General features: G+C 30.0%; 1 protein-coding gene across 1 annotated transcript; it reads left to right on the top strand.

The window, feature by feature from the left end:
* The first annotated feature begins 3212 nt into the window (after positions 1–3212).
* Positions 3213–12148, top strand: LOC145269336 (uncharacterized). Its single transcript, XM_080125038.1, has 2 exons — positions 3213–3610; positions 10064–12148. The coding sequence occupies exon 2, from the start codon at positions 10574–10576 to the stop codon at positions 11522–11524; it is 951 nt and encodes a 316-aa protein (XP_079981164.1). The 5' UTR covers positions 3213–3610; positions 10064–10573; the 3' UTR covers positions 11525–12148.
* Positions 12149–12643: the final 495 nt, after the last annotated feature.

Genomic DNA, 12643 nt, shown 5'->3' on the forward strand with positions numbered 1-12643 from the left:
GTATTTTTTACATAGATGTACATAAGAATACTTTGATAAGTGTGTTTTAACTTAAATAGGGATGGTATGATTAAATTGTGGGGTCTGCATTCGCGCCTGGCCTCCATAGAATGGAAATAGGCACAAACTTTAATAAAGATTTTTCATATCTATCTGTGTAAGTATACTTTGATAATTATGTTTCAGTTTGAAGAAATATGGTATAATAAAATTATGGGGCGTTCGTTCGCATCTGATCTCCATAGAATGGAAATATGTCACAAAGTTTAACAAGGTTTTTTAATATCCACAGAATATTGTGATAAGTGTTTCAGTGTTAACAGGTATGATATAATAAATTATGGGGTTTATCTATTTTATTTTTACTTTTGGTTTTGATACCCCCAAATTCAACTCAAATTTACAACCCTTACTTTTCATAACCTATCATAGTTTCATAAATCAGAGTCCATTTTCTGTAAGCTGTTTTTGAACCCAGTCAACGACGGGTACTTTTGCTAGTATATATATATATATATATATATATATATATATATATATATATATATATATATATATATACAATTTATTTCCACTGCCAGACAACATTGCAGCCAGCAAGAGCCACGAAACCTAACAAACCGGAAGTCCAAGACTCGAGTTTCGCCCTCATTTTCAACTCATGAGTTAGAGACATCCAAACTCAGGATTCGAAACCCGAGCCTCTTGCATGCAAAGCAAGCACTCTATCAACTGAGCAAACGCGCCGCACATGAGAACAGTGAGTATAAATTCCTACTAGTGAGACATCGACTTGGGTTAAGGCTGATTGCGATGACCACATCCCTTGTTCAAGACGAAGGTAGGTGCATTCCACTGTCTGATTTCCTTGCAGTTTGTTTGATCTATGGTAATTAATAAGACTTTCTTGTGTTTCTTCCATTGCTTTGAGGATAATAGGCTGATGATACTCGCAGGGATATGCCCCGTGTCTTTAAAAATATTATCCACTCACCGGAGTTGTATGGGAGTCCACTATTGCAAGCAATCTCCTCCGGTACACCATAACTTACAAAGTATATGCAAAAATATTGCCTACTGTGGAGACACCGGCATCCAAGTGCACTGAAGCTATCTCTGTCCAGCCTGAATACCTATCAGCATATGTTATATATTTTCGTCCAGCCATGTTGAAGATATCTGTGAGTGTTGACTGAAAGGGGTAAACTGGATGGACAGATGGGAGGAGGGCAGTATTGTTGCAGTGTTTCCATTGGTTATTTATATCTTTTTTTCTCAATGTTATTTACAATACAATAAAAATTACTGGATTGTTCATGAAGAAACAAAATGAATTCTGGTGGATTCAATTTTACAATTAAAATTTTTTTAATAGGATTTTAGAAATTTTGTTTAATTCTACGCGATTTTATTTTGGCGTAACAGAAAAAGAACCGTCCCGGTGTGAGTAAAAACTCGCGCAATGTGAAAATCTCGCATCATCCTAAAAATGTTGCGCCATTTTAGACCACGACAAGGCCGGGTTGCATGCTTTAGCTAAAAGTAAGTAATAATAGAAATGCTTTGATTAATTTTTCATTTTTAGCAAAAATATTTTACAAAAATAAGTAGTACTTTTTTGCATATTTAGAATTAAATTAATATTAATTTGCTAAAAAACATTTTACAAACAATAATAAAAACATAAAAAAAACTGAAACAATAACAAAAACAATTTTTTTCTAATTTTTAAAATAAAGAAATCAATAAATATTTCATGAATATATTTTTATAAACTACAAACAAAATTCGAAAAAGGTTAAAAAAAAAAGTGTAAACATTTTGTTTATTGTTTTATGCGAAAAAATAATCAAGTATTACGTATTTTTGTAAAATAAAAACAGTGAAAAAACTTAAACAATAACAAACAACACAATTTTTCTATTTTTTAAATTTCATGAATATACTTCAATTATACTAAAAACAAAATCCAAAGCTGTTAAACAATAACATTCTATTTATTTTTACTTATTTTTGTAAAATATATTTTTCCTGAATAAAAAAATTGATCGTAACCTCCATTATTACTTATTTTGGTAAATATGAAGAATTACTCCACTCTAAAAAATTCCATTAAAATCACCATTTTTATAGGTTTTCGGGGGCACTGAAAACGTAAATAACATTTTAAATTACGCCAAACGAGTAGTTTCCAAGATATGAAGAAATATTAGTTTCTAAAAAGTGGGTGATAACTTTTCTATAATAATTTAACGTAAAATGAGCACCCACTTTTGGCCACCATTTTAGGGGCTGGGAGCTTTCTTTCCACCCTCGGAAAATCCTTTGAAATAGCTATTAACGTAACAAAAAGTTTCCAAGATATGAAGAAATGCACCCACTTTTTTTTTTCAGTTTATGTTTTTCGGTCTTTTTTTTTTTTTTTTTTTTTTTTTTTTGGAGGGGGATATTCAATTATAGAACTTGTATACTTTTTTAATAGATGCTTCTGCTGTTAAATTAACCGTTTTAACGTAAGTACCACGCCGACATTAATCGAGCAGGAGAACCGTTTTACATTTGGTGGGAGACAGTGGAGGTGGAGGGGCAGAATTTTTGTGAAATATTACATGGTTATTCTGCTCGGTTAATGCTGGCGTCTTATTTACGGAAGTTGTTCTTCTGCTCGGTTAATGTTGGCACATTACTTACAGAAAAATGGTTAATTAAACTGCAGAAGCGCCTGTTAAAAACTATACCCACCCCCACTTCCCTGCAAAAAAAACCCGAAAAACCTAAACCGGCAGCCCCCTCTCAAAAAATGGTGGGCATAAAGTGGGTGATTCTTCATATCATGGAAACGACTTGTTTCCTGGAATTTTAAACGTTAGTGGTAATTTTAAAGGATTTTCCGAGGATAGAAAAATCAAAATGGTGGCCAAAAAGTGGGTGCTCATTTTACATTAAATTATTATAGAAAAGTGATCACCTATTTTTAAACAACATTCCTTCCTTCACATCTTGGAAACTACTCGTTTGCCGTAATTTTAAACGTTATTTTCGTTTTCAGCGGTCCCGAAAAACTGACAAATGGTAATTTTACAGGAATTCTCGAGGGTGGAGTGATTCGTCATATTTATTTTTAAACTAAAAAATGTAAATCCGGTCTCGTTGTGGTCTCATGGCGGAACATTTTTAGACCAATGTGAGATTTTCACATTACACCGGTTTTTTTCTCGCACCGGAACGCTTCTTCTTCCGTTACGCCTTCAAAATAAATATTAATGTGTAAATCACCTAGAGGCGACAAACATTAGTATAAACCGACGAAAATTGGCAATGTCGTTTAATGACGTTTTATATTTTTGCAATCAATTCAAATATTTCGATAAGGAACGAAAAATATCAAAACAAGAGCGAAGGGGAGATAATTCAAAATCTATTTTTCGTCTTGGACGGCACATTTTGAAACACGAAACAAATATTTCATTTGATCATAAGATTTTTAATCAAAACAAAAAAAAAAAAAAACAAGATTGTCATTTAAAATTTGACATTTTAAAATCATATTATCATTATCTTATTCTTTGTTAAAAGCAGACAAATTATGTGTAACAAGACTTGGTTAAGAGTAAGTATTAATTTCTTTAAATTTTTTGCTCAGTTCCATTTTATAAAGTAAACCGCTTCATACACTTTTTCAAAAATAACATATTGGGAATTAATATTGTATTCTTTAATCAGAAAAAGATTCGATATTTAAATCCTGTTTGTTTTAAATTCATTTCAATTAACATTTCAATCAACTTATTCTGTCGATTTTATAAAGTTACAAAAACTTTTAAAGAGATGGTCATTGTGGCTTCTTCAACGTTACCAACGTTCATATTTGGAAAAACATTAATTTGTTTTCTCAGTAAGATATACTATAATGTAATATATATAAGATATATTATAATGTATATATAAATAAGATTATTATAATATAATATATAAATAATATATATATATATATATATATATATATATATATATAAGATATATATATATATATATAATATATATAAGATATATATATATACATATATATATATAAGATATATATATATATATTAGGCACCGCCAAAAATGGCCGCAAAATCAAGTTGTTGTTGTTTTTTAAAACGAAATTACATTTATTAAAATCCATTATTTCTGAGTAACTTTTATTTTCCACAAAGATAAAACCCTGAATTTTATCATATAGAAAACAGAATAATGTAAAACTTTTTCTACTATTTTTAATTCAATTTTAAATGTTAAATTTTCCCAAAAAGTTAACAATTGACATTTTTTGTCTTGCACAAAAAACGTACTTAAATATTTAAAAAAAAGGGGTTTTGAAATAATTAATTTATTTATTTATTGTCTAACTAAGATTTAGGATGATTTTCTAAGAGAATATGCAAAAATATTATAATATAAGTACCTGAATTTCAAATAATTCCACTTATTCATATAGGTAACCAAATATTTCGCGTTTACGTAGAGTTCAGATCGACTCTGTTTACGTTTTCTTTTGATGATGAGAAAACTATGGAAGACCAAACAGGCCAAAAAAAACTTATTTTTCAGTGACGAAAATTTCAATGTATTATTAAGCTGAGGCTGGCCAGTACCAGATGGGTGACCATTTGTATGCGTTTGGTTTTTAATGTGTATGTGTGTGGGGGGCAGGCTCCCCAAAATGGGGGGGGGGGCAATTTAAAGCTGAATAAAAAAAAATTATTTCAGCGCGTTTGGTCCACCGTAGTCGAAAGGCGGCAAACGTTTTCAAACGGGATCGAAAAAAATGATGCTATTTTTAACACAAAGGGCACAATATTTATCGAATTTTTTTTTTTGGTATCGATTATTCAAAGCATGCCCTGTTTAATAATGGTCATGCATTATTCGGCTCGCTAAAAAAAAATTGTTAATTTATTTATCAAAAATTTTAAAATAGCTTTTTTCGTATAAATATTAAAAAAAATTTTTTTTTGTTTTGCTTAACTTAAATTAATTATTTTACTTAACATATTCACCGAATTTCACACTTCAAAACTCAAAAGCGGGATAATTAAACACAATCGAAGTTCTGATATTCAGACGTCAAAATAAGGTATGCAAACAATTTTTTTTTTTTTTTTTTTTTGAATCTATAATTCTGTCCCTTACAACAACACAATATGTTGATTTCAGTTTCAGATGATTATTTTAAGCATATTTGTTCCCACTTCAAAACAAGGGGGGGTTTTGTAAGCAAAAAAAATATATATATAAATATCGTTTATGAAAAATAAGTACACTGTTATAAAGTTCATTCTTCTCCTAATAATCGCTGAAAATTTCGTATTGATCGGATAATTACCTGATTTTTGGTAGATTTTTAAAAAGACGGTCCGTCAAAAAGTACTGACCTGCCCCCCCAGTTTTGGCGGTGCCTAATATATATATATATAAGATATATATAAGATATATTATAATCTGATAAAATGATGAAATATATTCTTCAACAAAAACATTTTTTTTCGAAAATTTTTATTTTTTTAATGGATATTTTCTTTGATATATTTTTTTAATTGATATACTGCATGTTTGATTTTATGAAACACGAAGAGAAGCTTTAGTGATTGAAAAACTGTTTTGGTATTTTTATTTAATCCTTCCATAAAATATGAAATACACTATGAAAATAAAAATAATATAATAATAGTATATAAATATAGTAATATGATAATTATATATAAATAAAATATGAAAATATATGTAAAAGCTATTTTCTACGAAACTTCAATTTAAAACTAAATTCTCGTAAAAGCGAATAAATAGCGGAAATCCTTTTTTAAATCCGATAATAAATTATAGGACATGTGAGTTGAAGCGTGTCAAAAATTGATTCAATCGTTCGAAATCACTTTTTAAAATCATTTTCATTTTATTAAATTGAATTCTTTTAAATTACGGAGAACTTATTTCATTTCCTTCGCTTTTTTACATTTTTTTTTCTTATCTAAACACACAAAAGAAATGTTGGTAAAGATCTATAATCATGCATGCAGCATTGACTGCACCACTTTATTTGGTTGGAATGTGGAAAATTTTTTCCCTTGAACTATTATCTTTTAGATCTTGTGCTTTGTTTGGCATTTGTGGATCCAAGTAAATATAGCCCACAAGACCAAACATTATGCGCAATAGCTATCTTAAAAAATGAGTAAATTGTAAGTTATTTGTGTTATGTGGATTCTTCGGACTACTGTTCTCATCTTGAGTGTCATTTTCACAACATTTCTGTTGATAGTAATTGTCTGTATTTTTGAGATGAGGTGTTTTCATTGATTGAGATTGTCGGACTGACTTCCTCATCTTGGTTGTTATAGCCACAACGTTTCAGCCGTTTTGCCCTCCGGCCTTCATCAGGTGTTTTGTTTCTGTCGATGTAACCTCCAACCTTTTTCAGGTGTATCTTGTCGAACTTGAAAAGGTTTCTGTCAGACTCGGAAATCTGGAAAGAATTTTGAACGGAACCCATTATTTACTTCACGAGGGTAGCATGCTCTCCTTCCATCGGCCGCAACTGGAAAGAGGTCTTAAGTAATTTGCAATTGTGTTTTTTAGTCACGCACATTGAGAATTGAACCTTCAACCTTCAGAAAAATATCACTTTTACAATGTATTTTTCCATGTATTTTACATGTTTTACAAACCATTACACCACTGCTCCTTGCGGACACTAAATGACACTGAAAATGAGAATGGTAGTCCAAAGAATCCAAATAATACAAATAACCAATCCTCATCTAAAAAGTTCAAGAAACGTCATCGCAAGTTAGTTTTGTAGGTTTCCCTACACCATAAAATCAGTTGCTCAGTTGGAAACATCACTGCGAGTTTGCTTTGAATGTAAAATAATACAAAATATTCTCATGCTAACAATTTTTTAAACAGGAATTGTAAATTTGTATGCGAGCAATTAGTTTCATTAATAAATGAATCAAGATGGTAAGTGAAAAATTTCTTATTTTAAACGTACACGTCTTTAGACTATTGTTTATAATAAATATTTTTTATTTTATGTTATATATTATTTAAATATCTCAGTAAGATTGTTTAAATATTGTTGTATCAATTACAAAGTTAACTAATTTTAAGTTCTACATTTTAGGCTTTGGCTAGAATAATTAAAAATCTAAAAAACATATTGAAATATCTGCAAATTATACACTTTTTATAGTAAATGGTAGCTGGTATAATCAGGTGAAATAGTTACATAAATTAAAATCTTTTATTCAGTGGTGGCCATGATGTTTAGAATCAGTTTTTGTAAATTAAATTCAATTTTTTATTCAGGACAATAAATGCGGTATTGAAATTATCTCATATTACTTTTAAACTTTATTTGAAAGAATCTTTTCACTTTTCACATAAAAAAACTCCCAGGCAAAGCTAATGGAGACAACTATATATTTCTAAAAGTAATGCAAGACTTTTGTTTAACAGAAAAAGAACATTTTTCCAAACAGGAAAGGAATCAATAATATGAAAAAAGTGCATCCTATTTGTCGATGAGCTAATTATTCAGCATTAAGTTTTGCCTCCTTTTTAAAAACTTTTATGCACTTTAAAAAAGCATATTGCCACTGAAGCATAATGTTACGTTGTCGTATCATAAATGAGTGTTTGTCGTATATTGGTTGAAATTGGAATGGAGATGCTATGTTAAAACGTGTCTATTTATAAAAGATTGGTACGTTGTGTGTGTGATCATCTAGAGGTCTTTCTATTACATATGTTCCTATGCTGTTAAGTGTGAATATGTGTGACATGCATTTTCACATACCTCTGCTGCTTCGTTGGTCCATCTGGAAATTCTCGTCTGGGAGGGAGACTTGATACCTGTTTTTGGGGACGAAGATTTATTTCACACCAAAACAAGAAATCGGTTCCATAGTTTATTTCACTTTCCCACATGTCTTGCAGAAGGTGGAAAGTGAATTTAGCGTGTGGTTTCTTCTTCTAGGTCTTATTTCTACCACATCAGCGTTCATTCCCCACCCCCAGCGAAGGGGAGGAGACAATGGCAAAGCCGTCCGTTCGGTTCTAAGTCCAAATCAAATCTCATCGATTCAGCTAACTTGATCACATGACTCACACACAATCCTATCAGCTGATCTTAACTTCCTGTCAACGTGTCTACACTGTAATTCACACTCCTCCTCCTTCTCTCTCTCTCTCTCTCTCTCTCTCTCTCTCTATCCATTCTCTAACAATAAGAGCTTACAATGTAATTACATATGACAAACAACCTGTGTTGTGAGCAAGAATTACATTTCAATTTTAGCAAGTTGGTATGATTTGGAAAGCAAGGACAAAGGAAGGGATTCAAAAGTCTGAGAAAAAAGCTATCAGTGTATAAACAGTGTGATATCCTGTGATGTCTGCATAAGAGTGTGTTGATTTTGCTGGTAATTATGTAGTTTGTTGGTATTTAATTTGAGGGGATACAGCGGAGCATTTTTTTAAGAACTTGTAAAACAAGCAGAGCAATGTGACCATGTAACAGAGCTGGAGCTAGCCAGACAATATGGAACATAGTGCAAGAGTGAGAGACTAGTTTATGAACCTGCCTAAATGTAACAATAATTATCCATGCATGGGCGAATGGTTGCTTTATAGACATATAGGAACTAAAAGATGTGAGAAGATTCTGTGCTAGAAGAGGGACCCCATCTACTTTACAGGATTTTCATATACATTTTTTAATTAAAGGTGTGTGAGAATGCATTCATCTTGTTAACGTCCTGGATATGACCTTAAACTATATCCAGTGGTGAGGCCCCAGCTTGTGGGCTTTGGGGAGTATTGAGCCACCCTTTAATTACCATTGCTCCCAGGTTCACTCTGACCTGGAGTGGTAGTACCTGTTAAGGTCCCAACTATGGGTTAAATAGAAACCGACTTGAAAACAACAAATATATTCTATTAAAAAAATTTTCTTCAAAATCTTTGGATTCAGCATTAAATAACCTGAAAAGGGTTGATATGCCGAAAAACAAAAACAACATAACCAAACCATCTTGTTAAAGAATGTCAGGTCGATGAGTTTAAATATGACTTAGAATGTGCATTATGCAATCAACCACTGTGGCTGATATATAAAAAAGCAAATACATTGAATTTGATACTGAGATTTGAGGGAAATGGTGTGTCAGTACTCCAACAGATGCAATTTGGGTAGAGTGTTGATTTAAGGCAAAACAGTAGAAGAAATAAAAGTAAATACTGTTGTATTGTAAGGTTAAATGAAAGCACATGTATGCTTGATCGTGTTGTAACTTGACTTTTATTAAGATAGTCATGTGATTGTAAGGAGTGAAAAATTGAAGGTATTAATGGGATTTAAATTGTAACACATCTCAAGGTGTATGATTAGTTTTGTTGTAAAATCATTCCTTTTTGATGAATGATTTTTCCAAAGGTCAAAATATTTTATACTTAGAAATTAAGAGGAATGACGAAAATAAATCAGTGAATAAAAAAATTAGTCGACAGATTCACGCACGTAAACTTTAATGTTTTAAATGAAAAGAAAATGTTGTATGCACTTTGATCAAATCAATTAAATTATTTCAATTAAATTATTTCAATTAAATTATCTAAATTAAATTATCTAAATTAAAGTATCCAAATAACCTGAATAATGCTGTTTTATAAGATGCATTGTTATGCGAGCCTATTTCCAATAATCAAGAGAGATGAATGAAAAATCAAAGAGGAATTATTTTTATTATATAGAAAATACACGTGTGTTACTGAGACAAATACATAAATGTATATGAATATAATAAAAGTGGATTTTTACAAGGCAAACATGAAACAATGAATAATGTAGACATTTTGAACTCATTCAATAAATATATATTTTATATATATTTATTGAATGAGTTCAAAATGTCTACATTATTCATTTTTGAGTGAAAATTTGCATAAAATGTTTTCTTCATTTTTAAGTTTATATATAATCTTTTTAAAAACGTATGTCTATTTTCTGTTCGATTTACAGATACTCTCTTTGCAAATTCCAGTTTCACAGATTTAAATGGATTTTGATTTCTAAATTAAATGGAACAATGAAAAACATCAAAACTGAAATCCTGCAACGATTCACATTTTTTAATACTTAAAGACCTTAATGAAATTTCTATTTACTCATTTTTTTATCGTTTACACCATATTGTGTGACCAGGTGATATTTTAGAGATGAGGCTAAACACTGTTTAAAATGTATAAAATAGCAGTAACGGTAAACGATATTGTTAAAATCAGATAATAAACCTACTTAGTCTGAGAAAAATCTTATTTTTTCACAGGAACGAACTAACATAAAAGTGTTTTAGAAATATGTGGAAGATTACTTTTTTCAGTAAAGAACATTTTAATGACATATCACAAATGTTAATAGAAAATATATGTTATTAAATATTAACATGTCGCAAATGTACAATTAATAGAAAATATATGTTATTGAATATGCATTAAATTATTATTGTGGTATGGAAATGTAAACTAAAACATGGAAAGACAAACTAAAGAGAAGACACATTCTTGTGAAGTGTGTGGCACGTCCTTTACAAACTCATCCTCATTGAAAACACATATTAGAATACACACTGGAGAGAAACCATATTCTTGTGAAACATGTGGCAAATCATTTTCAATAAAAGGCAGTCTCACTGAACATATCCGAAATCATATTGGAGATAAGCCATATTCTTGTGAAGTGTGTGGAGCGTCATTTACCAAAGAATCTTCCTTAAGATTACACCAGAGAATACACACTGGAGAGAAGCCGTATTCGTGTGAAATATGCAGTAAAGCATTTTCACAGAAAGGAAATTTAAAGAAACATAAGGGAACTCACACTGGAGAGAAGCCATATTTTTGTGAAGTATGTGGAGCTTCCTTTCGAATGAAATTTGACTTAATGATACATAACCGAACACACACTGGGGAGAAGCCATATTCGTGTGAAATTTGTGGTAAATCATTTTCAGTGAGAAGACATCTAACTGACCACAGCAGAGTTCATACTGGAGACAAGCCATATTCTTGTCAGGTGTGTGGGACGTCTGTTACGCATAAATCATCGTTAAAACTACACATGAGAATACACACTGGAGAGAAACCATATTCTTGTGAAATATGTGGTCAGTCATTTTCGGAGAAAGGAAATTTAAAAACACATTTGAGAGTACACAGTGGTGAGAAGCCATATTGTTGTGAAGTGTGTGGCATGTCGTTTACAATGAAGTCAGCATTGATAATACATAAACGAACACACACTGGAGAAAAGCCATATTCTTGTGTAATATGTGGCAAATTAATTGCAGTGCGAGGGAATCTTATTAAACATATGCGAAGTCATACTGCAGACAATCCATATTCTTGTGACGTTTGTGGAACGTCTTTTTCACATAACTCACACTTACAAACACACATGAGAATACATATGGAAGACACTTGAATGCCTAATAGACACAATCCTAAAGTGTCTTAGGTCTATCTGTACAGCAGTTTGCCAGGATAACCTGGCAGAAGTATAGTTCGCCTCTATCAAACTAAATAATCAAATAACATTGGTAAACCCCTAAATATCCTATGACAGGTAACTCACAATTGCTTATATGATGAATAGTGCACTTTCTCGAATTGAAATTGTTACCTCTAGTGACAACTAATTACGGAGCTGAATACTTTACTAATCCAATAAATTCAAGAGACAAAAATACAAACATAAACAACATAGTCATCTGCTCAATTTCGAAGAAGAAAAATAATGTTTTTTATTTATTTACTAATTCAACGTTAGGAAGGTTGAGGCAAATCTTAATGGAACACCCAGATGCATTTCACATAAAAATCCCATGAAAGCCTCTTAATTTCTGAAAGCTTTGACTGAAATAAAATGATAAAAAATAAATATTCTTGTAAATTTCCTGGAAAGATGAAACTTATCCAGTCATACATTGGAGATGCACTATATTATTTTTACACTAGAATCTTAAGAAAACATGAAAATACATACAATTCTTGTGAAATATGCAGCAAATCATTTTCGATGAAAAGTAAATTAATGTATCAAAAGTCATACTCGAAAGAAATAGTTTTGTTTTTGAAATGTATGGATATATATATATATATATATATATATATTTCAATATATATATATATTTCAATATATATATATATTTCAATATATATATATATTTCAATATATATATATATATTTCAATATATATATATATATTGAAATATATATTTATATATATTGAAACATATATATATATATATTGAAATATATATATATATTGAAATATATATATATACATTGATATATATATATATATATATATTGATATATATATATATTGATATATATATATATATATTGATATATATATATATATTGATATATATATTGATATATATATATATTTATATATATATATTGATATATATATATATATTGATATATGATATATATATATATTGATATATGATATATAGATATATGATATATATATATATTGATATATGATATATAGATATAGATATATGATATATATATATATTGATATATGAT

The sequence above is a fragment of the Euprymna scolopes genome, chromosome 45, assembly GCF_053919585.1.
Source record: "Euprymna scolopes isolate OS-2025 chromosome 45, ASM5391958v1, whole genome shotgun sequence".
Classification (NCBI taxonomy): Eukaryota; Metazoa; Mollusca; class Cephalopoda; order Sepiida; family Sepiolidae; genus Euprymna; species Euprymna scolopes.

Bases quoted from the DNA above. Each gene is read 5' to 3' on its own strand.
- LOC145269336 (XM_080125038.1), top strand. From the start codon at position 10,574: ATGGAAAGACAAACTAAAGAGAAGACACATTCTTGTGAAGTGTGTGGC.